At 47.8% G+C, this 27,050-nt stretch overlaps 1 protein-coding gene across 3 annotated transcripts in view; it reads left to right on the top strand.

The window, feature by feature from the left end:
- SPTB (spectrin beta, erythrocytic) overlaps positions 1-27,050 on the top strand; it is a 124,659-nt gene that overhangs the window by 50,818 nt on the left and 46,791 nt on the right. For 2 of the 3 annotated variants that reach the window (XR_007128504.1, XM_047735672.1), the window contains exons 2-6: positions 4,963-5,161; positions 23,911-24,062; positions 25,238-25,411; positions 26,371-26,462; positions 26,863-26,943. Coding sequence is in view for 2 of the 3 variants with exons in the window: in XM_047735672.1 (XP_047591628.1) it covers positions 5,014-5,161; positions 23,911-24,062; positions 25,238-25,411; positions 26,371-26,462; positions 26,863-26,943 (647 nt within the window). In the remaining variant the exon portion in view is untranslated. The remainder of the gene's footprint in view (positions 1-4,962; positions 5,162-23,910; positions 24,063-25,237; positions 25,412-26,370; positions 26,463-26,862; positions 26,944-27,050) is intronic. The other variant, XM_047735673.1, reaches the window with a different exon arrangement.

Genomic DNA, 27,050 nt, shown 5'->3' with positions numbered 1-27,050 from the left:
AGTGGGCTAGAATGGCCAGGGATTTGTAAATGCATCAGGATCCTTGATGGTGGCCGCCATGGATAGGAATCTTGACACTTGAGGAATGCTTAACTGTACTCTGCCACTCACAGACTGGCAGCCAGGGCCACTCGGAATGGGAACTGCAGAGTGTAGGAAAAGCAGTGTGCCCTGGGGAGGGGAAGCAGCATGGTCCAGGTGCTGCTGCTGAGGTCCATCTGCTGGAAGGGTCACCCACAGGTGGCATGTTTATCTCACTGGGCCTCACTGTCACCTCATGGTCCTGAAACTGCCCTGTTCTGTCCTGGGAGCTATGTGCTCAGGCTTAGCCATATTGAGATGGAGCTGTGATTTCAGGGTGGTGATAATCTGTAGACTATTGGAGGTGCCAGACTAGAGCTTGGGGGTGGGTGGGAGGTTAGGGTTTGAGATAGAGTTACTGTACTCTGTGCTGGGCGTCTCTTGGGTTCACGTGCTATTTTAGTATGTATTTGTTCTTTAAGGTGTCTGTGAATATGCAGGGAGATTACTACCAGAGGGAGTAGGAGGATGTTCTGTTTTAGTAAATGCACTGGCAGAAAAGTTACCAGGGAAACTTCAGGATTTAATCTCCTGACCTGGGTTGCCATAGTACCAAAATATTTTAAAAGTGGGTTTGGGGTAGCAGAAAGGGGCAAGACAAAATAGAAAGCAGAGGAGGAGTCCAAGTTTACAGCTAGAGAGAAAATTAAAGGTAGGATGGGTCTCAGTTCTCTGTTGAAGGAAGACTACATCGCAACAGCCTGTGAACTGTGACCCTGCGAAGGAACAGCAGCCTTCCCCCTATATTTCCCCCCATGTCCCAGTCCTGAAGTAGAGCTTTGGGCTCTGCTGCTTCTCATCCATGCCACCCAGGGAAGAGGAGGCGGGGTGGGGAAGAAAAGAGCCACGCACCCCTTGTCTTCTGCCCTGTGCTGGTGCTGTGTGAGAGCTGGGTGCCGGCAGCCCCTGCAGGTGGGAGAGAAGCTGCCCCAGCCACCTCTGCCACCACTTCCTGGGTTCCCGGCTGCCTTAGGGATCAACTGGGCATAGCACATGAGGTTGAGATTCCGAGGCCTCACACCTGATCCCAGAAGCAAATGAGGTCCTGGGCGCACTGTGAAGGGTGGAGCTAAGGGTTTCCACAGTGAAGCTGCGAAATCCACTTACCAAGCAGGCGCTCGTTCTGTGAGTGCCCTGTCCAATCAGATGAGCTTTTCTGTCCTGAGCTGCGGGCCAGTCTTCTAGGAACCCTTCCTGATCACAATATAACTTGTCTTTAGGGGGTGGCAGAAGCTCGGCAGGTGAGAAGCCTCTGGCCTGTCCCATTGCAATAGGCAGGTAGATAGACAGGGAAGGGGGGTCTTCGCTGGGTACAGCCACACAGGCGAGAGGGGAGCCACCTGTGTTCTGACAAGGGTGTCATGGGTTGGGAGAAGGACTTCTTAGGAGCTTGAGGGTGCATTGCTGGGGGATGGGTAGTGAAAGGACAAAGAACTACTTCTTATGCCCTTTCTCCTGGGTTTGCTGGCAGGGGAGTGAGGTGCAGGTTAAGGTCAAATGTTAGTCACGTACTTGCTGACTTCCATACTTATGGAAGACCATTCTAGATGCATAGATGACTTACATCATTAAAAATGTGACTAGATTACCTGAGTTCCAGGTTCCCCTCAGATAAGAACTTAAGTATCACTTCCATGACTCCCTGTTTGGTTAGGTGTCCCCACCATGAGCCCCCACCATACACTGCTCTTTTCAGTCATGTTGGTTTCTTTATTCTCAGGACTTCAAAGGGATATCAAGACAGTAATGAAAATTGACATGGGTGATGCTGGGAAAGCTCTGGGTCAGGTTTGGTTGTAGGTATTGTTTTTGCTTTCGTTTTGTTTTCCTGGAATAACCATCTGTAGCTCTCCTGTTTTCAGATGTTCTTTTCTTCTGTCTTTCACACCTGATTCTCCAAGATTCTCTCCTTGCTGACCCACTGAGCACACCCCACCCCCTTCCTTAGCTCTGACAGAATGCAGTCTGAGCAGGCCCCTGGGGTGGGCCCAGTTATGAGCCAGGAGAAAGAGGAATTCCCTTGAGTTTCTGAATCTTCTTGCTTTGGTGGTTGTCTTCAGGGACCTGACGTTCTAAAAACCAAACCAAACACCCCAAAATCCTAGACTTGGTTATTTAGACATACACTTGTGTTGTATTACGTTCCGGGCCAACCCGCTGCCCGGCCGCTGCCTTCTCTGAGCAACAGCGGCAGGAGGCATGGCGTTTTTAAGTAGGATGAATTGCTGTCTAGTGGCTGCTCTTCTGCACCCGGGGCCATCAATCTTGTCTCGAATGCTGGGCCTGCTGGTGTGTCTGCTCAGGCTCATCTTTCTGGGGCAGACTTATTTATGGAGCCGAGGCAAAGGTAATCTCACCACCCCCACCCTCCCACCAGCCCATGGCCTGGGCCTCTCTCAGCCGCTCTTAAAAATAACCCAAGACAAACAGGAGAGCCAGGGTCCAGTTACCTCCCGCAAGCAGGATCTGATCTTACCTCACCTCCTGCGTCTGGCAGCTCGGCCCTTCTCGGGGGCTACTGGACAGGCTTGCGGCCCAATGGGAGGTGGTCAGGCTTTCAGTCTTCCTGCACAGAGCTGGGAGCCAGCAGTAGCCTCCCCTTCAGGGAAGCTGGGGGGAGTATGGGGAGGAGGGAGTCCTTCCCAGCTCTTTGCCCAACCAGTTCAGTGAGAAATCTCAGCCCTGGAAATCCCATCTCCATTTATGGAAGACAACAGGCTCTAAGTGATGAGGGTGTTCTTGGGCACAGGCCTGGCATTGTGGGGTGAGGACTGGCTTCCCCACCTTACACCTCCCCTTTGCTGAGAAGCAAACACCTTTGCCAGGTCCTGAAAGTGGAGGAATGCCCTCTGTCCCCATGCGCTGCGTTCTCCCGCCTAAATCTAATCTGCTTCCCTAAAAGCTGTCTAGTAGAAGGGGATAAATGGGTTATGGCTTCGGCTTTAGCCCTAGCTGTAGCAATAACTCCCTAGATGACCTTGGGAAGGCCTCATCCAGTGTGAGGCCTTGGTTTCCTTCCTGTGCAATTAAGATGGATAATTCTGGCTCCTCTCTTACCTCAAAGGGATGTGGTGGGATTGATTAATCAGCCTGGGGAAAAGGAGTCTGCAGTGATTCTGTGTCGGAAAAATAAGGGCAACAGCACTGCATTTACACTTGGATTGGTGAGCTCGCGTCATTTCTTCAAACTTACTCCTGTTTGGGTGTGTGAGTGTGTGTGTTAGATGTGTGTGTCCATGTGTGATTCTCTGTGCACGTGTGCGTGTTGGAGTGTGTGTGTATGAGTGTGGGAGTGTGGTATGTGTATGCACACATTCGTGGAGGGACAACAGCTCACTGGTTGTTCACACTTCGCATTTTCCTGCCTCGTGGCCTCCCCACCTCCACCCCCTTTGGTCCTCTTGGAGGCTCTGGGCTCCATATTGGGTCTTAGAGACTTGATCTCCTGAATCCCTTTAGCTCCATGGGGAGTTGCCTGAAAGGCAGGTATTGGTGGGGAAATTAAGGCTGAAGGAAAGCTAGTCATTTTCCAAAGGCCCAAGACATTTAGGACCTAGCCCTGTACCTCTAGCTCCTGTCCCCCTTTTCTCCCTGACCTTGCCCTCACCCCCTAGTAACATTGTCAGGTTCCGAAATTTTGCCGTGTTTTCTTTCTCACCTTCAGAACTCTGTACCTGCTCTTTATCCCCTTTGTTTAGACCTGTCCCTTTCCATTTATCCCCTCACAGAATGCCTCTAAGCTCCCTTTAGGAACCAGCTTAGACTTCCCTCCCCCTGACGTGACATGAGTCGTCCACCATTCCTTGTTCTTTCCCAGTGGTGGCACACATCATACCTTACTGGAGTTGCTTATTTAATTAGGCATCTTGCTGCCAGAGTGTAAACTCCATGAGGACAGGGACCTTCCTGGCTTGCTCCTGACTGCCTAGCACAGTGCCTGCCCCCTGGTTAGGCCTTGGTATATATGTGAATTAATCACGGATGAATGAGCAAACATGATAAATGATGGGCGAATGAGAACACAGAGCTCCTGCTTCCCACGTGCATTGCATGGGTGAACATACATGGCTCCACCATCTGTGGGATCCCTTCACCGCCACCCCCACATCACACTGATGAACCTGATGGGACAGCAAGTCATCTGGGCTCCTTGGTCTGATTTGGAATTCAACAGAAGACCTTGTCCACATACCTGGTTGCATTTCAGAGAAGGCAAAACCAAGAGCTCAGCTTTCTAACTATTTGCTGCTGGGAAAGCACTGAGAGGGATCTTGGGCAGCCTCTGAGAAGAGTCCACTTTCCCCAGCAGCTGCCAGGACTGGTGGCATCCGCGGCATCTCACATTTGGTCTCTCTCCCCACTGATGCACATTTGAGCGGGACTCAGCCAACTTCCACCTTCTCACCTCTCCTTCCTGTCCCCACCTCCCCTCCAGGTTTGGTCCTGGCCCCAGTCCAAAGGGTAGAGCTTCTCTTCTGCCCAGCCCCCGCCCCAGCTCCCCACACCATCCCCGACCCTGCCCAGCCCCCTGGCTCCCTGAGAGCCTCCCTTCTCCCCTGCTTCTGCAGCTGTGGTGGCCTCAGGTTTGGAGGAAGCGGGCTTGCTGCGACTGACGTCTCCACCTGCTGGTCGTCCTGACCCTTTCTGCATGCAGCTCTCCATCCCTGCCGCCACAGTCGCCGTTCCTGTGGCTGCCGCCGCGGCCGCTGCAATATTCTATAATCCAGAGACCCGGCGCGGGGGAAGCATGGCCCGGCCGCTGGCATGGTGTGCCGCTCCCTCCAGGACCTACCCCTGTTGGATGCTCCAAAGAAGTTTCCCCTGAGAAAAAGTCCAAGGGAGGGGAGTTAACCCTCTGACTGTGTTGCTGTCCCCCCCTAGGGACCCTTCCATGAAGACTGAGGCAGGCGAAACTGCTGAGAGCCTGCTGACATGACATCGGCCACGGAGTTTGAAAACGTGGGCAACCAGCCACCGTACAGCCGGATCAATGCCCGCTGGGCTGCCCCGGACGATGAGCTGGATAATGACAACAGCTCAGCCAGGCTCTTTGAGAGGTCCCGGATCAAGGCCTTGGCAGGTACCATTTGGGGCCGTGGGGGTTAGAGGAGCCGGTCTCATAGTCCCCAGGTTCAGTCCCCCTCCCTGCCTGTGGTCAGTCCTCTGTGTGACCTGGCGTGAGCCCTGGCAGGGACGTGATGGAGATACAGTTATGTGGCCCAGAGAGACCTAGCCCTGGTGGGAGGGAGCACAGGCTCAGGCAGCCTCTGCTCCCAGGCATCCCTCACTTCGTCCCAGGTGGGAGGAGGTGCAAGGTAGGCCCTGCCCTGTTATTTTGTCCTGAATGACCTGGGGCCAGAGTCCCAACGAAGAAAAAGTCTGGGTGAAGGAGTGTCTGAGGGGCTAGACAGCCAGGTAGCAGTGCATGGGGCCTCCTGATGCACTCAGTCTCCTTCCTGGTCCTGGAGAGAGAAACTATTGTCATCCTCGATGTCGTCCTGAAAGAAGAGAGGGATTTGACAGGAAATTGAGAACAGATAACATCCTCCCCATAGTGGCTCAGGAAGCCAGATTTTCTGGACTAAACCTCTTATCCTTAAACTGGAATTAGATTTTTACTTAGCAGGTTCATAATAGATTTCTGTGTGTGTGTGTGTGTGTGTGAGAGAGAGAGAGAGAGAGAGAGAGAGAGAGTGTGTGTGTGTGTGTGTGTGTGTGTGTGTGCGTGCGTGCGTGCAAGCTTGCACTTAAATCTCCAGCAGAAATGGTTTCTCCTCCACCCTGCTGGCTGAGATGAGATTCTTGGGATTTTTTTCCTACCAAACGCTGTGACCATTGCCTCCCTGGAGCCTGCCCAGAGAAGCTATGCTCTGGTGCTAAGTCCTTGGCCAGTAAAGATAGTTTGAGTTCTGTGGGGTAGTGGATGGGTAGAAGGGGGAGAGGTGGATTCCATCAGTCATGGAATGCTCCACCCGTCCTTAACCCAAATCAGATTTGTTGCCCCATCATCAACTGTCTCCATCTTCACTTTGTAAGAACGACCCAGCCTCTCCCATAAGCACTTTCTAGAGTGATCCTTCCAGTGCTCCATCACTCAGTGGCCCTTTCCGAATTTCCTAGTACTACTCTTCTCCCTTCTCTCCCTCCACTATGCTCCCAGAAGCCTCAGTCTCCAGCTGACTCTGAGGAATGAGCAGGGCTCTAGGCCCCTCTGGGACCATAATGGCCTTTCACCTTGGGAGTGTCTGGGTTTCCCATTCTGTAGAAGAAATGGGGTGTCTCATTCCCTTGTCATGATGGAGAATCCATGCAGGTCTCAGCCATCAGCTCTTGCGCCCTTGTTCTTTGTAGGAAACTCCCTTTCTTCTTCCTTCATCCCCTCCTCCCCATTCCCTACCCTTAAAAAGTCCTTCCTTGATTTCCCTTGAGGACAGATAACAGCACCAATCCCTTGCTTTGCTTATGTAATCTTAACCTCTTTAAATAAGCAAACTAGGAACCCTTGTCTTTGCCAGTCTGGTTTTACCTTCTTTATGTCTCGGAGCCTGCTGAGCCTGACTGCAGTGACCCTGGTGATAGAGGGGGAATGGGATTCCATAAGTCTTGTCAAAGGACAGTATGAGGCGTGGAACTGTCTTTTTTGCAGGGATCCTTTGATATGTTTCACAGACACCCTATTTTTTAAAGAAACCAAGGTAAATTCCATTTTAACAGTGATTTATTATACTCCTACTCTGTGTAAAGCTAAAACTCTTGACCAGATGTGAAAATGGAGAAGAAACCACAGAGACGAATTCAACATAGTATCTGTCTCTAAGGACTTTATGATCTATTAGGGAAAATGAACAATGTTCATAATTAATTAGCTTAAGTTGAATTAGAGTAGAACCATAGGAAAGTCGCATAATTAAATGGCAATGAGAGAGCAAAGGAGGAGGTGCAGGCAGAATCAGGGACTCGTGTATGAAGAAGGCCCTCAGAAGTGAAGGGTGACACACAGGCATGACATAGCTTCATCCATTTGGACTATGTGAGTGGCAGCCAGGTCTAATAAGCAGGTTGGGAAGCTGGTGGAATTAAGTTGATCAGGTTGATGGGGAAAGAGCCTCCATCTGCCTTGCCTGGGTCTCACTAAGAGCTTGCAGCTCATCTACTGAGACTCTGTATGCACCCCCCACCCCCATTACCCCCCCCCCCGGGTGGGGGACCACAAAGTGAAGAATTGCACGCCTGGACATGATTTAGACCATCTGGCCAACAGGTAACCACGGCAGTTTGGGAGTTTGGGATCCATTCAGGATTTTTAAAAACAAACCTAAGTAGTCTACTGACTCCTGAGAGTCCACTCTGACCTGTGGGAGAAGCCAAAGCTTTGTGAGGGTCCAAAGTAGAGAGGTGAGATGGACCTGTTCTGGTGGGTAGGCAGAGCACAGCAAAGGGCTGTCAGGTTCCACCAGTTTTCTTGACCCTTTTCTCTTCAGTATTATCTTTGGGGCTGCCTTGGCAGCCTAGGCAGGGATCAGTGTTTCCACAGAGACTGAGGAATCAGAGGTGCCTCTGGTTCCTCTCATTCCAGCCACTCCCCCATGCCTAAGAGCATTCGGGCAAGGAAGGTGTTTGGTCCTGTGTTTCTTTTTTTTTTTTTTTTAAGATTTTATTTTATTTATTTGACAGAGATCACAAGTAGACAGAGAGGCAGGCAGAGAGAGAGAAAGGGAAGCAGGCTCCCTGCTTCACAGAGAGCCCGATGTGGGGCTCGATCCCAGGACCCTGGGATCATGACCTGAGCCGAAGGCAGAGGCTTTAACCCGCTGAGCCACCCAGGCGCCCCTGGTCCTGTGTTTCTTATAAGATGGCGGTCATCTGCTTTGTAGGTATATGTGGCAAGGTTGGAAAGATGGGTCTAGCCTTTTCTTTCTGAAATTGAAGGTCTTGAGGTGAGGAGGAAAATGTCACAGGACCCAGATTCCACCGCTAATGCTACTGCCATGATGCTTGAATCAATTTCCTATTTCATAAAATGTGGATGGTAGTACTTTCCCACAGGTGGTGTGAAGGTCAAGTAAGATAAAGTTTATGAAAGTTTTTTATTAATAATAAAATACTAGAAAATGTTAGTATTTACAGGAATACTAACTGTCCTTTCTCTTAACTTCAGACATTCAGGATCATTAGCTCAGTCACTGTCCCCATTATCTTGGCCTGTTCGTAGGCCAGTTTCTTCCTTTTTAACCCCACCCTCCTTTGTCTTAGAAAGCCTGGGTTTGAAAAAGGAGCCAGGGACCAGGGAAATTTGGCTAATGCCTGTGCTTGGAGCTCTTGGCTCAGTCCCCAAAGACCCAGTGCCCACAGGGTTGAGGCCCCATGCTTTGTAGATCTTTCTCTTTCAGGTTGCTCAGCCAGGATCCCAGCCATGTCTCTGCCATCAGCCGGGTGACCCAGAAGGCCCAAGAAACCAAAGGACGATGAGGCTAATTAGATGCTCTTCCTCATGTGGCAGATTCTCTGGGTCCTTCTCCCCTTAGTGACCTGTGGTTAGAAAACTTGCAGTTGGTTAACTGGACTCCATTTTTTTCTGCCTCTTAAGTCACCTTCCCCTCAGTTCCAAAGGAAATACTCTCTATTCTGCCTTTCAGACCATTCCCAACTCTCCCTCCCTGGACTGAAATAAACAAGCCATCTGGTTATTCTGTGTGGAAACTGCCACATTGGTATACAAACACCTGACCTCTGTCCAAATGAATCACTGGATTCCACACTGTGGATGAGCCTGACTAGAGTGAAGGGGGAGGTGGGCAAGAAAATGCTGCAGAAGGCTCCCAGACGGGGATGGATTTGACCTCAGCAATGCCGCGGGGGGGGGGGGGGGGGGGGGGGGGGGGGGGGTTCCAAGCAGGAATATTTGCGCAGTAGGTCCCTGGGCAGATGTTAGCTCTCCACATCAGCATCTGAAAGCTGACAGCACCTCATGAGATTAAGTGCTGGGTAGCCCCGAGGCTTCTTCCTGAACAGGGGTGGTTCTCTGCTTTGATGACTAATTTTTGAAAGCTTAGGGGAAAGGGTGCATTTGAAAAGCTCAAGTTCTACCTCCTCCAAGAGGGTCCAGCCTTCACATCTCAGTAGAAAGTCTTGCGGTGTCTTCTAGAGCCACTGTTATTTTTGCTTACACCTCATTTCCTGTCCTTCCTCTTTTTCGTCCTGGGAGCCATTTGGTAAACATTTGTGGCTGTCTGGATGAGGGATGAGGCACTGCAGGCTGCAGGGAATTTACCAGCTAGAAAAGCCCGTCCTCTGTGCTCTCTCCTCATCCCAGAGGCGGCATCTTCCTGCCTGCCCCCTTGCACCTGTCCTGGTGCCCCACTGATTTGGGTGAGGACACTGCCTCGGGCGTGGGAGAGAAGGAATGCAACAGAAAGATGCCCCCCCAAAAGAGAAACCCTGTGCATGAGCCTCCCCTGCCTTGCCCACTCAGATTGGTATCTGGGCATCCCAAGTGCCACCCACTGCAGGATTTCCAGCTCCTCGGAGCACAGAGGCATCTGGAAGGTTGCAGTGCCGAGAGCAGTCCAGGGCCTCTGGTGAAGGTCTGTGAGAAGGAGCAGGTCCAACGTGCCCTTCGTCCTCTTCTGTGGCCCAGGGAACACAGAGCCATCCTTCTCAAACAAAGGGCACAAATTGGTGTAGCCCACTCTGGTTTTGCCTTTAAATCAGAATCCAAGTGGTGTTTTACACTAGAGATGCCTTTCCTTTCTGCATTCTGTCTTTGTAGCCTTCTTACTAAACAGGAGGTGAGGTCGCGCGTGGTGAGGTTGGTTAAGGACAATTCAGAGAACACAACAGGCAGCAGGTGCACAGCGGGCTGTGTCCCTGTGCTCTGAAGCACAGAGTTGCTGCCACTTAAAACCTTGAACGTCTTCCAGACCCACTTTGCCCAGGCCCCAAGTTTAAGTTTGGTGACTGACGGATATTCCGCCAGAGCCTTAGAACAGCGGCCCTCCGACCCTGCCACTCCCTGCCCACCCATGTTGGCTCCCTGGAAACTCCAGAGAGAGGGTGGTATGGGCTCCTTCCTGACTTTGGTAGCAAAAGGTTATGCTTGCCCTTTCCCTGGGCCTCTTTCCCCACCTGCACCAGGATGACACTGATCCCAGGTGCCCCAGAGGTGCCCCAGTTGCCTGAGAAGAGCTTTGTGTCCAGAGGGTGAATGATGTCTTTCAGAGAGCAGGATTTCACCACAGCGTGTGTGTGGAGGGGGTGGGGTACAGGCGCGGGATTCTGCAGCTTCTTTGTAGCCTATTAAGTTGACAAGTTCACATGGAGCTGCTGGAGACCGAGGCATCAGGTGTGAACGTTCTGAATGTCTCTCTTAAGCTACCTGTGAGAACAAAGATGGTGTCATTAATGAGAGGTTTTTAAAAATGTTTTCCTCTCAGCTTTCAAAACAGGAGTTGGAGTTCTGTGGAGAGACTATATTTTGGGAAAATATACTATTCATAGAAATATGTATAATCATCAGCAATCATTTTAGTATACTGTCAGAAGAAAAAATAATTGGCTCAGCAGCTTTTTCGGGGCGGTCAGCCATTGTGAGTTTCCCCTCTTTTCCGGAAACGCCACTGCTCAGATAAACCTGCTGGTGAACCGTGCAGACAAATCAGTGAGAGGCCAGCGTACCCCTCTGTGCTGTGCAGTCGGGGTGGTCTCCCCTACTCCAGACGGAGCACCTTCTCCCACTGGCTCCCTCCCCTCTTCCAGAAAAGCTGTTCTTCCTCTGAGAATGCTTTGCAGAACCAAAGCTGTCCCCATTTCTGGGTGACTGCTATCTATCATTGTGAAGATGCTTTTCAAATATTAATACACCGAGGTTAATAATAAGACTCTTCCCTCCCTGTGCCTTGCAGTCTGAGTGAGCCGCAGGCATAGGCCCCTCCATCTTCGGGACATTCCTGTGGGCTGTCCGCTTCATTCCCAAGGGCAGGCTGTGACACCAGACCTTGACTGTGCTTATGGCTTCCAAAGCAGCTGGCATCCATTTCCCCCTTCTCCAGCTGGGCGCCCCCTGCGTGCTGCTTGGCTGAAGAGACACCAGGAGAGTTGTTTCCAAGCATCTGTAGCAATTGTTCCTTTTCCTTTATCGTGTCACCGAGAGAGAATGACAAGGAAGCTGGAAGCTGCTGAGTCTCTGGAAGCATTTTGCCTCCAAACCCTTTGGCCTTCAGATTCTGGAAACCAGATCTCATTTTACAGTCCAGTGAGAAGGAAGTGGATCAAATAATCACACGTGTCTCTGTACATGTAGACATATGTGCATGATGACAAAGTATGATGAATTCCATAAAGATTTACTGAGAACTATGAGTTTCTAACATAACCTACAGCTCGTACCTCATCCGAGGAGCAGTGGGGCTTGTTGGAGTGAGCGCATGGGGGAAAGGAGGGGTGGAGATGGGAGGGGCAGGCAGGAGCCACATCACAGGGCCCTTCTAGGCAGTTGGTATCTTCAGGGTCCTGGCAGGAAGCTACAGGAAACTGAAGAAGGGTGGCTGAGGGGTTTACTGAGACTATTTGCAAAGTTGCTGCAGGGTCGAAGGGTCAAAGGGTGGAGCCTGTAGCAGAGAGCGCTGTAGGCGCTCAGGGCAGGAACTGCCGGCCTTCAGTAGAGGGCCAGAAAGATGGAGCTGCTCCCACACCCATCAAAGTGTTCTCACAGGGAAGCATGGTTACATTTGGATTTTTGGATATCACTCTGACTTCAGTGGGGGGAACAGGTTATGGGGAGGCTGTGCAGAAGTCTGGGAAGGAGAAGATGGCAGCATGAGCCAGCCTGGGCACCATCAACAGGGCGAAGTGAGCCATCCTCACATTATCATTCTTCTGGCCTCTTGCACTATCATGGGCTTTCCTGAATTAGATGACCTTGGCCAAGTCACTTTTCTGCTCCTCACCTGAAAAACAAGGGGCTTGAGCCTAGACGATGCACTTTCCAGCTTTGGAAGCCTGGGAGGAAGCCACCTGTTAGAGTAGTGCTGACCATATGCCTCTACCCCGAACCATGGAGCTTTGGTTCCTGGCTTAGGGAAAGGGAATAATCGATCCTTTTTAGCAAATCAGTAGATTCTCCAGAAATTCTCAGTTCAATAAACGCTAGGCTGAAACTGAGTCCCAGACCATCTCAGCCTCTATGGCCTTGTGTTCTCAGTGTCATCTGTCCTCGCAGCCACGCCTGCATGCAGGACAGGGCTTGGTGCTGGCATGCTGCTGAGTGGTCTCTGTACTCTTTATCCAGACGATCTCACTGGTTCCTCCCACTCTGAAGGAAGCAGGGCAGAGCTATCACCACACCTCTCCATAGATTCCGGAGGCTGCCCAGCAGGGAGCGCCAGGACCAAATCCCAGGGAGTTAAAATCATCCCAGCAGCCTTAGGGCTACTGGGCTACCGCACTGGGCTTTCTCGAACATCCTTCAGACCTGCATTATCTCCTCCTCTGCATCCCACCCAGAACACCCCTTCCCATTTTCCTTCCCCCAGCAGCTTCTTGAGCCCCTTTGATCAAAACCCTGAGTTCCTCTTTACTTCAAGCCTCTGAATACGACCCCCTGCTGTGGGCCAACTGACCCTTGTTCTGTGGTTGTCCCACTGGACTCTGGCCATTTCATTTGCACAGGTCACGTGTCCGTTGGGGCCATGGTGCTGCAGGCAGAGACCAGTAGCTGCCTCCCAGCGGAGACCCTGGCCTCTCCCTGTCTGGTCCCATTTCCACGGCACTTTGAAGCATCGTCCTTCAAGAAACTTTTAGTGACATGTTGCTTTACTCAAGAACCTCCAGGCTTTGCTGTTCCCCTGCTTGTGCTCTCTCTCTCTCTGACAAATAAAATCTTTAAAAAGAAAGAAAAGAAAAAAGAGCCCCCAGGCTTTTCTTTACCTGGAGTATAAAGTTCAAATTCCCTAGACTGTCCTTCAGCTTCTTTGCTCTGGGTCAGTTCACTGCTTCTCACCGCCCCCCCCCCCAAGACGTGCACACCTGTACGCACATGCCCGCACACACACATTTGCCAGTGTCCACCTCGAGGCCTTTGAACAAGACCTCCCTCCTTCCCTGCCATTCTAAAACCATGATCATCTTCAAACTTCCCATCCAAACTAACCTTTCTTCAAAGAAATTTTTTTAAAAATCTAAACTGATCTATAATAACTTTCTTTCTTTTTCTACTATATGCAAAGACCCTATTTTAAAAACAATAGGATGCATACTTTTATATCTTTAAACATTTTTATTATCCAAAAATATATAATAAGGTTAGCAAAATAGATTTAAAAAGGGAAAACTAGGGATACTGTTAATGACCCATACAGATATTTTAATGCCTATAGATATATGACTATGTGTATAAATGTGTGACTATTAAAACATTATCTAATATTATGATCTTAGACTCTTTGTCACTGAGCAGTTATATTGTGAATATCTTCTCAGGTCAGCAAACATGTAGAGTATCATCTTCATGGCCATATAATCTTCCTTTGTGTTAATGTAGCTCAGTCTAGTTCACAAGCATCTTCGCGTTCAACTCTGCTCACTTTTAAAGTCAGTCTTCTGTGCTTTATTCTTGCCTTTGCAGGTATGTAGTAAGCATCCTAGAGTTGTCTCTTAGAATCAACCCTAGCTAGGTTTTAGATCTTACAGGTAGGGGAATCATGTTCTAGCCATTCACAATACTACTGTGCTGAAAGTTGGTTGGCTGAAAGAAAAGTTCCTCTCCAAACTAAACTATGGGGTAGAATTTGTGCCATCAACATCATTTATGATGCACCCCTAACGGTCCGCTGCTATGCTAGGCTTTATAGCATTGCTGTCTATATCTTCAAGGTTTGTCACGAGTTCATGGGAGTTACAAGTATCGCTCACTCAGGTTCCCAAAGCTCTCGGCTCCCTAGTATGAGAAGGAGAAAAATATGAAGCTGTAAACTTGCAAAGTGCTCAACATTAAATGATTGGCTTCAGGCCCAGGCTAGGGATCCATAGGCCACCCGTGATGCCTCTTCTCCCTCTTGTCTTTCTGACCACCGAGCTTTACCCATACCTTAGGGCTGGATGCTGATAAAAATGCAGGCTTCCTAAAAAAAAAAAAAACAAAACCTTCGTAACTTTTCATCAGTCATTTATTCCTCAGGGTTTATAAGCTTTATATCCTATTTTTCTTCATGACATCTGTTGTTTCTTATTATAAAAGGAATACATGTTCATTGCAGCAATTTTAGAAACTATAGATAAGCAAAAAGCAAAGTCACCCACAGTCTTACCGCTCAGCTATAACAACATCCAACTGAGGCTTTCATTTTTAAATGGATATTAAAAATTATAAGACCAGGGTCATATTATTCATATAATTTTGTAATCTGAACTTTCCCTTAAAATGTATTCTAATATCCTTTCTTGCCACTGAAAGGTCTTCTACAACCTTATTAATATCTTTATAAGTACCGAAATGATCATATAATCCTGTTTTGAATATTTAGGTTGCTATTCTCTCCTCTTGAGAGCAAAAGCAGATTTGTAACAGACAAAAGAGGGAGAGAGATGAAGCATGCATGCAAGGAATTATATAGGCAGCAGGAAGAACTAGGAAATATATATGTGGCAGGAAGGACTAGATGCGCATAGACCTAGAAATAAAATAGTTCAACCTTACCACTTGGCTTAAGAACAGCCAGTGTGTAAGAAACTTATTTTTAAAATAGCCCCCCTGGGACTTCTGAAAACAAACTTGCCAGGTGCCATGATGTCAGGAAGTGAACCAGATGCTGGAGTGGGTGGGGTCAGTGGCAGGTGTGGTGGCGCCAAAGGAGGAGGGAAGTTGAAGGAGGAGCCAAGAGGAAGCCTAGAGAAGGTATAACATAGCAGAGGAAGAACCTTGACCCCAAGGGGAGAGGGCTGCGCTTTGAAACAACCTTCCAGGATAGTCAGAGGGCCAGACCTCCGAGAGTAGCTCTGTGGTGGTCAGGGAGGCGGAGGGAAACTCTCCCTCCTGAGCTCTGTTCTCAGGGGGTGTAGGGAGTATTCCTTACCTCATAAACCTTTTCCCTCTCTCCCTTCCACCTCTCTCATGGCTCAGGTGGTGAACATGCTTGTGACTTTTGTCCGGTGAAAAGTCCTGAGCAAGGACACACAAGGGAACTGGGCTCTCTTGGAGAGAGGAGGAGGGGAAAAAAAAAGGTTAATATTTTCTTTAGGAAGGGAAAAATGTATTTCTATATTGAATAAATAATAGGTACATCCAATGGGTAACACTCAAAAGATGCATAAAATGAGTTTTATTCCCACCTCGGTCCCTCCAGATACCAGTTCTTTTCCCAGGACCAGTGTTATCAGTTTCTCATGCAACTTTCCAGGAATATTTTATGTATATATTACCAAATGGTCTATATTATTTTCCCAGCTTTTTTTTTTTTTTACTATACATTGTTCTATAATGTGCTTTTCCCCAACCCAAGATATACTGAAGATTGTTTTATTTCCATTAATACATAAACAACCTCTTTTTTATAGTAATTAAGTATTCCACTGTATGGACATACAATTTTAATTTAACCATCCCCTATTAGTGAACATTCCAGTATTTGTCTCTTTTTAAAAATGCAATGAATAGGGGCGCCTGGGTGGCTCAGTGGATTAAAGCCTCTGCCTTCTGCTCGGGTCAAGATCTCAGGGTCCTGGGATCGAGCCCCGAGTTAGGCTCTCTGCTCAGCAGGGAGCCTGCTTCCTCCTCTCTCTCTCTGCCTGCCTCTGCCCACTTGTGATCTCTGTCTGTCGGATAAATAAATAAAATCTTTTAAAAAAATGCAATGAATAACCTTATATATAATTTCCCAATATATGAGTTTATCTGTAGGACGTATTCCTAGAAGTGGAATTACTAGGTCCAAAAGTATGTGCATATGTAATTCTGACCAAAATTGCCAAGTCTTGCCAAAATTGCCTCTATTACTTTCTCTAGCAACATATGAATGTTTTCTTTTCCCACGCTTTAACCAAACACCATATTTTATCACACTTTTCGGTCTGTGCCCACCCAATAAGTGAAACAGTATCTTGATGTCATTATACTTTTTGGCTTTTAGTATAAAAATTTCAAACATACAAAAAAGTAGAGCTAAAAGTATAATGAATCATCACCTCGACTTAACAACTGTTCATTTTTTGCCATATTTGCTTGTCCATTTCAGTGCTTGAAGTATTTTTTTAATTATTTTTTTAATTTTTTATAAACATATAATGTATTATTAGCCCCAGGGGTACAGGTCTGTGAATCGCCAGGTTTACACACTTCGCAGCACTCACCATAGCACATACCCTCCCCAATGTCCATAACCCCACCACCCTCTCCCGACCCCCCCACCGCCAGCAACCCTCCGTTTATTTTGTGAGATTGAAAGTCTCTTATGGTTTGTCTCCCTCCCGATCCCATCTTGTTTCATTTATTCTTTTCCTACCCCTCAAACCCCCAACGTTGTATCTCCACTTTCGGGGGTTGAAGTATTTTTAAAGTAAATTGAAGATCGTCACAACATTTTACCCCTAATACTGTAATATGTACCTCTGAAAAACAAGAACATGTCCCACCTAACCATAATACCACTATTACACCTCCCTTTACCCTTAGCTGGCAAAAATGCAGACTGAATAAAATTGACATCAACTCTACTATAATCTGATATTCACTTAATATTCAAATTTTCCCAGTTGTCTCAAAAATGTCTTTTATGGTTAATGTGCTCACACTAATTAAGGACCATTTATTAAATTTTGTGTATATGTTTATACTTTTAATTCATACTTCTATGACTACCTTGGACAAATTTGTGCACATTTAAGAGATTTTACAGTTTTTTGTTAACTTTTTGTTTACATACATATGTCTATTTCACTATTGGATTGTTGGTCCTTTTCCTCATTAATTTGTTTATGTTCCTTATATCCCAAGTGAATTGGCCCTTTGTGATGTGAGTTGCAAATATCTTTAGTCATTTGTTTGACTGTGCCTATCTAACCCACCCACGTGTGGTTTTTTTTTTTATTTTAATTAGGAGGTACAGAAATTTTGCCTGAAGTTTTTTTTAATGTAGTTGAACTTTCAATCTTTTATTTTATGCCTTTGGAATTTTGTGTCCTATACCAGCATTATAAAAAAAAAAAAAAAAAAGAACTCAACCATGGTTTGTTTTGGTATTTTTATGGTTTCATTTTTACATTTCAGTTTGTATCCAAATGAAATTGTCCTGGAATGTGAGGTATATATTTAAGGCAATTTTTCCTGGATAGCATCTAGTTTTGTCCACACTTCTTATCCAATAATCCTTCTTTCCCCTTTGTTTTTGAAATACCATGTTTATCAGGTATCAAATGCCTATCTGTGCTTGGGACTATTTCCGTTCCATCGATGTTTCTATTCATATTCTAGTAGCACACAGTTTTATCATTGTACATTTATGCTGTGGCTTACTATCTGATAGAAAAAAATACCTGGGAAGGCCTGTTCCTCTTCTTTTGGACTTTTCCTAGCGATTTTTGTTTTCCTTTTTTTTTTTTTTAAATTTGTTTATTTATTTATTTGTCAGAGAGAGAGAGGGAGAGAGAGCGAGCACAGGCAGACAGAGTGGCAGGCAGAGGCAGAGGGAGAAGCAGGCTCCCTGCTGAGCAAGGAGCCCGATGTGGGACTCAATCCCAGGACGCTGGGATCATGACCTGAGCCGAAGGCAGCTGCTTAACCAACTGAGCCACCCAGGCGTCCCTTTTTTTTAGATTTTTATTTGTTTATTTGTCATAGAGAGAGAAGTGAGAGCAAGCACAGGGCAGACAGAGTGGCAGGCAGAGGCAGAGGGAGAAGCAGGCTCCCTGCCAAGCAAGGAGCCCGATGTGGGACTCGATCCCAGGACGCCGGGATCATGACCTGAGCCGAAGGCAGCCACTTAACCAACTGAGCCACCCAGGTGTCCCGATTTTTGTTTTCCCAATGAGTTTTCTCATAGCTTCTCTAGTTTCCCTCGAATAATACAATTTAAATATATTTAAAATAATATTCAATATAGATTAATTTAAAGTAAACTGACAACATTATGATACTGAGTTGTCCTATTCAAGAATTAGATGTGCCTTTCTACACATGTGTTCAAATCTTTTGTGTGCCTCAGGAGCACACGAAGGAAAATTCAGGTTTTCTTTTAAACGTTTTTTAAAAGATTTTATTTATTTCTTAGAGATAGTATGAGTTGGGGGGGCCAGCAGAGGGAAAGGGAGAAGCAGACTCCCTGCTGAGCAGGGAGCCCAAGGTGGGACTTGATCCCAGGACCTTGAGATCATGACCTGAGCTGAAGGCAGATATTTAACGGACTGAGCCATTCAGGCACCCCTCAGGTTTTCTTTATGTAGATTTTACACCCTACTTATTTTTTTAAATTAACATATAATGTATTATTAGCCCCAGGGGTACAGGTCTGTGAATGCAAGGTTTACACACTTCACAGCAGTCACCATAGCACATATCTTCCCCAACGTCCATAACCTAACCACCCTCTCCCTACCCCCCAACCCCCAGCAACCCTCAGTTTGTTTTGTGAGATTAAGTCTCTTATGGTTTGTCTCCCTCCTGATCCCATCTTGTTTCCTTTATTCCTTTCCTACCCCCAAAACCCCCCACGTTGCCTCTCAACTTCCTCATATCAGGGAGATCATATGATAATTGTCTTTCTCTGATTGACTTATTTCACTCAGCATAATACCCTCTAGTTCTATCCACGTCGTCGCAAATGGCAAGATTTCATTTCTCTTGATGGCTGCATAGTACTCCATTGTATATATATATATACCATTCATCTGTTGATGGACATCTAGGTTCTTTCCATAGTTTGGCTATTGTGGACATTGCTGCTATAAACATTCATCTGTTGATGGACATCTAGGTTCTTTCCATAGTTTGGCTATTGTGGACATTGCTGCTATAAACATTCGGGTGCACGTGCCCCTTTGGATCACTACATTTGTATCTTTAGGGTAAATACCCAGTAGTACTATTGCTGGGTCATAGGGTAGCTCTATTTTCAACTTTTTGAGGAACCTCCATGCTGTTTTCCAGAGTGGTTGCACCAGCTTGCATTCCCACCAACAGTGTAGGAGGGTTCCCCTTTCTCCGCATCCTTGCCAGCATCTGTCATTTCCTGACTTGTTAATTTTAGCCATTCTGACGGTGTGAGGTGGTAACTCATTGTGTGTGTGGTTTTGATTTGTATTTCCCTGATGCCGAGTAATGTGGAGCACTTTTTCATGTGTCTGTTGTCCATCTGGATGTCTTCTTTGCAGAAATGTCTGTTCATGTCTTCCGCCCATTTCTTGATTGGATTATTTGTTCTTTGGGTGTTGAGTTTGATAAGTTCTTTATAGATTTTGGACACTAGCCCTTTATCTGATCTGTCATTGCAATATCTTCTCCCATTCTGTCAGTTGTCTTTTGGTTTTGTTAACTGTTTCTTTTGCTGTGCAAAAACTTTTTATCTTGATGAAGTCCCACTAGTTCATTTTTGCCCTTGCTTCCCTTGCCTTTGGCGATGTTCCTAGGAAGAAGTTGCTGCAGTTGAGGTCGAAGAGGTTGTTGCCTGTGTTCTCCTCTAGGATTTTGATGGATTCCTTTCTCACATTGAGGTCCTTCATCCATTTTGAGTCTATTTTCATGTGTAGTGTAAGGAAATGATCCAGTTTCATTTTTCTGCATGCGGCTGTCCAATTTTCCCAACACCATTTGTTGAAGAGACTGTCTTTTTTCCATTGGACATTCTTTTCTGCTTTGTTGAAGATTAGTTGACCATAGAGTTGAGGTCTATTTCTGGGCTTTCTATTCTGTTCCATTGATCTATTACGCACTACTTTTTAAAGCTGAAACACTGTTTTGTTTTGTTTTGTTTTTAAGTTATCATTGAGGGCCTTATAAACTAGTATTTCAGAAAATGATTCTGCCATCCCTTCAGTGGTATCTTTGGCCTCTAGAATTAAATCTAAACTTAGTCTTTCATTCAGGGCTTTCCATATTCCTCTAAAAACTTATTTCCACATGTTTCCTGCTTACCTATGGCTACCCAGCAGCCCCCAAACAAGCTCCATCCTTCCATGCCTCTCTGTCTGGGAACGTCTTGCCTTCCTGGCTTCCCTCCTCTTCTGCCTATCCAAAGGGATTTTCTTCATGAGACACCACCACCCACACCGCCCACCTTGACTATTCCAATTAGAAATGACCTCTTTCCTCTTTGGCCCATGACCATTTACCGGATATGCCATTTATCTGGTAATTAATCCAGTATCACCTTGTGACAGCTTTTGTATTGTTAAAATGAACTGCCTTTTGGCTCTCGTGTGGTTGCAGAATTAACTGCTTGTGGGTTTTTGTCTTGTTTCCTCAGCTAGATCATGAGGCCCTTGGGGAGAGTGAGCCTGCCTTGTGTCCCCACAGCATCCAGGACAGGACCCTACACATTGTAATAGCATTAGTAGTGATGTTAACAGTGATGAGGACTTTAAAGGCTTAGTTTCCTGTGTGCCAGGCACTGTTCTAAACACTTTCCATGTATAAACTCACTTGTTAGTGGATAAATATTTGTTTTGGTATTGTGAGTTTATTCGACCTCAAACCAAACCTTTGAAAACGAGTGTAAAAGACCACCCAGACACAATATCCAGACACTTGTTCTAGCTGGCTGGTCAGAGAAGAAGGTGAGTTTTCTAGGAGAAGCCATGACATGTAGGGGAGGACTGAGGATGGCCACAGCCTGAAAAGGAAAAAAAGAGGAAGAGGAACAGGCAGGAATGGGGATGCCCTAAGCTTGAGGGTGGCAGAAGCAGCAGGGTTTTCTGAGGCTCGAGCTTTGAGTCAGGCTGTGCTGGTGGATTTCCTTCTTTCCTGCACTGGCAGGGCTAAGGGTCTAGAAATAAGGTCTGGCCCTGCGCTAGACCTTGCTGAGGCCTCCATTCCACAGAGAGTCCCTGCATGATGGCCCAGGTCCCCTAGGGATAGCAGGCCCAGTGCATGACCATTGCCCCAGCCTGTCCACATTAGCTGGGTTCCCTGCCCGGCTGGCCCTGGGCCACCGCCTCTCCTGCACTTGGAAGGTTCCTGATGAACGCCTGGACCATGCTAAGAGTGAATGTGCTAAGCATGCTGATGTGGAACAACCAGAGCAAGCAGCTAATGGAAATTAATTCCCACCCCTGGGCCTTTTCTCTCCTCAGGATCATCATTAGCTTCTCGGAATCTTTGCCATGTCTCAACACTGCAAAATGTATCAGGGTGCTGGGGATTCTGGGTAATTTCACCCTCGCCTTCAAGTAAAAGGCAGCCAAGAAGCTGCCTCCCTGAGCTCTAAACTTGTGGCTCCAATATTTTGGGGTGCAGGAGGCTTCATTTGTATGTTCAAAACTGGGGAGATCTAAGGGTAAGTGAGGAAACATCTGTACCAATGTATATGCCAGCCCAGCAGCCCAGAGTTAAATCCCATGTCCCCAGCTAAAATAGCACTTCCTTACCCATTATCAAGCACAAATAAATGAGTTTCAGCACCCATGTAATGAAATTCTTGGATTCTTGAAAACAGGAAAAGGAGGAAGGAAGGAAGCACCTTGGGTTTTTGATACACTGATCTCTAAAGGGTCTGAGCATTTCAGCCCCTTGGTCAAAGCTCCACCATCATTTGGGTAAAAAAGGGCTGGCCCCTTCTTTAAACAGATCTCGTTTCCAGGGAAGGCACCATGGGGTTGTGGCTGGTTCTGTTGAATCCCGACACGCCCCAGAATAAATGTCATTGCTTTCTGTCCAATGCATCATTGAAACTTCAGTTACATTTGACTGAACAGTCCTTGAAATCGGGAAAGTGGTTTAATTTGCTGCCAATAAAAGAGTAAGGAGAGTTTTTCCCCCTGAAACTTTGCCCAGAGGCCCAGTATGAACGGATTGCCATTTTAATTTTATATGTGAGACTTACAGAGGCAGCAGCAGTAATATTCCTCTTTGTGGAAGTCTTATTTCGAGGCCTGCCACTGACATCTTCCCATGGGACACCAGCACTCCTCTTCTTTATGATAGAGTACGTCTGCCTCAAGGATAGGTCTGTCTTTCCCGCCCTTGAGTCCCACCTGCCCCCAGAGCCTAGCACCTCACAGTTATACAGTAAACACTGGCTGAATGAATGAGTAAGTGTTTAAGTGTCTGAGTTCCTAACACTGAAATAGCAGTGCGATAGGAAGGAATCTGACGCTGTGAGCCTCGGGAGCCGCCAGAATTATATCCTGGAGGCCACACTGGCTGGGCTCCTCTTTTTGTTGTTGTTAAATCAGATATTTAATAATTTAAAAAGCCAGCCCTGCCACAGTTGGGGCTCAGCCGAGCAGACATTTTGGGCTGCTCCCAGGGTACTGATCTCGCTCCTGGCCGGGCTGTTCTGAGTCTGCCCTTGCTGTGCCTGAACCTCACATGCCCTCCCTGGGGTTCCTCCGTGGCCGTAGGCCCAGCCCCACTGCCAGGCCAGCAGCTTCTGCACCACAGTGCCTGCAACCTCTTGCCACAAACTGTTCACTGAAGCCAGCAGAACAAGAGTTCACCCCTCCTCCCCTCTTCTCTCCCTTTGTTTCTCTTTTCTGCCACTCTCCTCACTCTCTTTACCTTCTACCCCTTCCCTACTCTTTCTGCCATCCCAGCTCCTCCCCTCTCTCCAGCATCGTGTTCAAACTGGACAGATTACCAGCATCTAATTTACAGAGATGATAAGAGGTACCTCCCCTGAGCTGGTACAGCATGGGCGAGAAGCCTGGTTTGGGCTGACCGCTGGTTTAGAGTGGGGATGTCACATCCGCTTCTCAGGTCTGAAGATGAAGAACCCCTGCCTGCCATTCTGGGGGTGAGAGATCCCGCATAACGCAATGGATAGCCACCAACGCATGCCTCCCTTATCCCTGACCTCGTGTGGATCACACATTCCCCTTGCCTTGCCTGTCATTCTTCTCTGCCTGCCAGGAGCTCTTGGAGGGCAGACAGTTGGTTTTACTTTTATGAATTATCAGGCCAAGCCCAAGCCTGCCACCAACCGGAGCTGAATAAATGTGTAGTCGACTACAGTACAGCTCTGGAGCACCTACTGTATACCAGGTTCTGGGCCTTAGGGATATAGAAGTGAACCAGACAAGATTTCGCTGGGCTGGAGATACCTGTACTCTTGAAGGAGAGATGGGCTTTCAACTCCTATGAATGCAAAGCGAGTCATAAATAAGAAAGGAGTATTCAAGGGTGAAGGCACACACAGGGAAGCCTAACCTAGCCAAGGGGTCAGGAAAAGCTATTTGGAGAAGCACTACCTCTACAGGACAAATAGGAGTTGGTTGGAGGGGGTGGAGGAGGGGAAGGGCAAGAGGGACCGTTCTAGGCAGAGGGAATGTTGGTTGGATGAGTAGGTGGGTGAACCTGGCATTGAATTCTGAGCTTGCCAGTACAACGGGACAGCATTCTGCCAGGCACAAGAAACAGGTGGCTGAATTAGGGGTGCATACCACAATGCATAGAATGCGGTGGTGGAAGTTATCTCTTCATTGCCTCCTCATGGCACACAGACCCATGTCTCCCAAGGCTACACTCTGATCACAAACATTCCTAGGAAGGGGGTGGAATAAACACTTCAGCCCACCCTGCCAAGGATCGGGGGACCCTGGAATTAAGAGACAACCTTCAGCCCTGTGTCACTTTGCACATTGACACTGCCAACCCTGGGCACCTCACCCAAGTCTCTTCTCCCCACTCAGACGAGCGGGAAGTTGTTCAGAAGAAGACCTTCACGAAATGGGTGAACTCGAACCTGGCCCGTGTACCCTGCCGCATCACTGACCTCTACAAGGACCTGCGGGACGGGCGCATGCTCATCAAGCTGCTGGAGGTGCTCTCTGGAGAGATGCTGGTAAAGCCCCTCTGCCCGAGCCCCGTGGCAGGTGCTGTGCCTTCTCTTTAGAAAAGACGTGGTCTGGGGATGTTTCCAGCTCTCCCGGCCTTCCAGGGTTTCATTACTTACTGATGTGAGATGTCCGTGTGGCTCACTGAGTTCTCTGACCTATTCTCAGAATGTATCGCCTCTGGGCCATTGCCACATCATCATGCTTCTCCTGGAAGCCTTACAAAGCTCTTGATTCCTCCGCTGGGGACTTAGGCCCCCGTGGCTGGCCTGCAGTGGACCCACCTCAGTGTCCTTGTGTGGGCCGAGAGAGATTCTGTTACCCAGCTGGAGAAATAGGCATCCTTCTTAGAACCAGAGAAGAGCATGGAAGATAATTTCCTGTGTGTTCTATCACCCTTACGAGTGGAAATGTAGTATAGGCCCTCTCCATTGTGACCCACCTGGCAGTGATGTTGCCTCTGAGGGAGAACCAGATTAACGTTCAGGTTTTCCTCAGTCACTTCCATCGTAACCTCGGGTCTATCAGTCGGGACCTTCTTTTCCTTGTTTCCGCCTAAGTATAAAACAATACCTGTACCTGATCCTCAGGGTTTGAATGAAAAGGTACTACATATTCCCATTGTTTTTTTAACTCCAGGCTCCTGCCTCTTGCCCTGTGTCAAAAGGCCACTAGAAAGAGTTACCACTGGGAACCCTTTACATGCTGTGGTTACTCTTGATGGTCCCCTCGAGTTTTGGCTGGAGCCATTTGGGGGTGGGGAGGGAAGAGGTTGGATGGTGGGATGGCCTCTGTTACCAATCACCAAACAAAAAGCCGCTCTTACCACCAGCAGTTAATAGGTCTTAGAACTGTGCCTGGCATATAGTAAGTGCTCAATTAACTATTTGATGTGTCAGTGCTTTTGAATGGCATTTATTACCCCTCAGAAGTCTTTGTTCAGACCTAGGAATAGTACTCATGCAGCCTAATTACAGAGCTTTGGGTGCTAAAGGAAGGGGGAGTGTCTGAACTTTGCAGGAAGGATGGAGCTGAAAAGCATCAAGGACTGAACGTGAAAGTTAGAGACTGGCTAGGAGGGTGGAGGAGGGGATGCTAATGATGGGAGTTGGTCCAGGCTGCATCCACCTCTGGGACAACTGTGAGGTCCCTCCATGCCCATGGGGCCAATGCCATCCCTCAGCCAAAGCCCACGAAGGGGAAGATGCGCATCCACTGCCTGGAGAATGTGGACAAGGCCTTACAGTTCCTCAAGGAGCAGCGTGTACACCTGGAGAACATGGGCTCCCATGACATTGTGGATGGCAACCACCGCCTGGTCCTGGGCCTCATCTGGACCATCATCCTTCGCTTCCAGGTAGGTTCTTGGGGGAGCAGAGGGAGTGTGGGAGCCTCTCTGGGCCAGGGCTTAGGAACCTTATAAAATGGTGAATGAAGTGTGAGTGTTTGTGCACGTTCTGGGAGGCTAGAAACTTGTCCTGTGGGGCAGTGTTTATAGGAAGAAGTGACCGTCATCTGCACTGACTAATCGCTGAAGCTTGGGGTGAGCTGTTCAGTCAACAGTGTAGTCTTTTGAGGGAGAAGATAGAAACCAGTAACTGGGGTGAGGTCTGGCTGGGAGATCTGATTTTGTCCCTTTCCCTCAACATGTGTAGGTTTTTTAGAATTGTTTGATTCAGAATTTACAAAAACAATATAGAAGATCTAGATTGTTTTTCAATCCGAAACTTTTCTCTTCCCACCCTGAAATTCAAGGTCTGTTATTTGTAAGGAAATTTAGAAAGTGTAAGGGAAGGAAAGCAAGGCCTTCCACCTGCTGGCTTGGGGACAGGAAGAATCTAGTCCTGAGGGTCGGGAGGACAAGGGGGATAAAGATAGCACGCAACTCACAGACTGAAGATCTCATCCGAGGGGCCCTGGGTTTCCAGTTGTGGATGTGTATGGTTAGACAGTAGTGACCGCGGAACTGAGGAGAATGAAAAGGAAAGAGGAGATACTAATCAAAACCCAATACCTTTTAGTTTTCACATTGTCCCTTACAGGACATTTTGCCTCAGAGGAGGATTTGGGGCATCTTGTTTATTCTCAGTATCCCGTTAGTTATCCAGTTAGAGCTGTCTCCTCTGACATGACGAGGACATCCCTGGCCCATTACAGCCAACTAAGGTGGGGAAACAGACCATGGGGACCCAGGGTTGGCAAGGCAGATGGAGAGCTAAGAAGGAAGAAAGAGGGAGGGAGCTTCCCAGGGAGAACAGGAAGGCACAGATCCAGATGCAACTCTCATTTCTCCCTCACTCGTTCCTGCGCCCCTAGATTCAGGACATTGTTGTGCAAACTCAGGAAGGTCGTGAGACACGCTCAGCCAAGGATGCGTTGCTGTTGTGGTGTCAGATGAAGACAGCAGGGTAAGCCCTGGGCACCAGTTCACTACTCCATTCCCCACCGTCCTCCTGCTTCCACCAAGGACCGCCATAGCCAAGGGACACACATACCATCACCCAGAACTATAGCAGCTTCAGTGTGACAGATGCAAAACGTATCCTGACCTGATTCTTGAAGACCTGGAATTCAGGATTCCTTCCCAGAGTTGCCTGGGTCAGACCGTGGTGTCCGTTTGGTGTGTCAGTGTCTTGGGCCCACCTTACGGAGGAACCTCTTCGTGTAGCTTAACTGCTCTCTGTTGTTGAAGGGGCCCAAGAAGGGATGGATCCATTTCTCTCCCGTGTATGGGTCCCTCAGTTCCGACACTTTCAAGGACCCCAAAATAGTCTGTCTCTTAGGTCTTAATGTTTCTCTTGGATACAGCTACCCCCAGGTCAATGTCACCAACTTCACCTCCAGCTGGAAGGACGGCCTGGCCTTTAATGCCCTGATACACAAGCACCGGTAAGAGGGAGGGGAGGGCTGAAGGCCGAACCCCTGGGCTGCTCGGATACAGCGCACACCGCATGTAGGTCCCTCCAAGCCTTCTCTCACTGTCGGCTTCCCTGCCT

Source organism: Lutra lutra, chromosome 7, assembly GCF_902655055.1.
Source record: "Lutra lutra chromosome 7, mLutLut1.2, whole genome shotgun sequence".
Classification (NCBI taxonomy): domain Eukaryota; kingdom Metazoa; phylum Chordata; class Mammalia; order Carnivora; family Mustelidae; genus Lutra; species Lutra lutra.
Note: the sequence above shows the minus strand (reverse complement) of the source record. Positions and strands in the feature narration are given on the sequence as shown.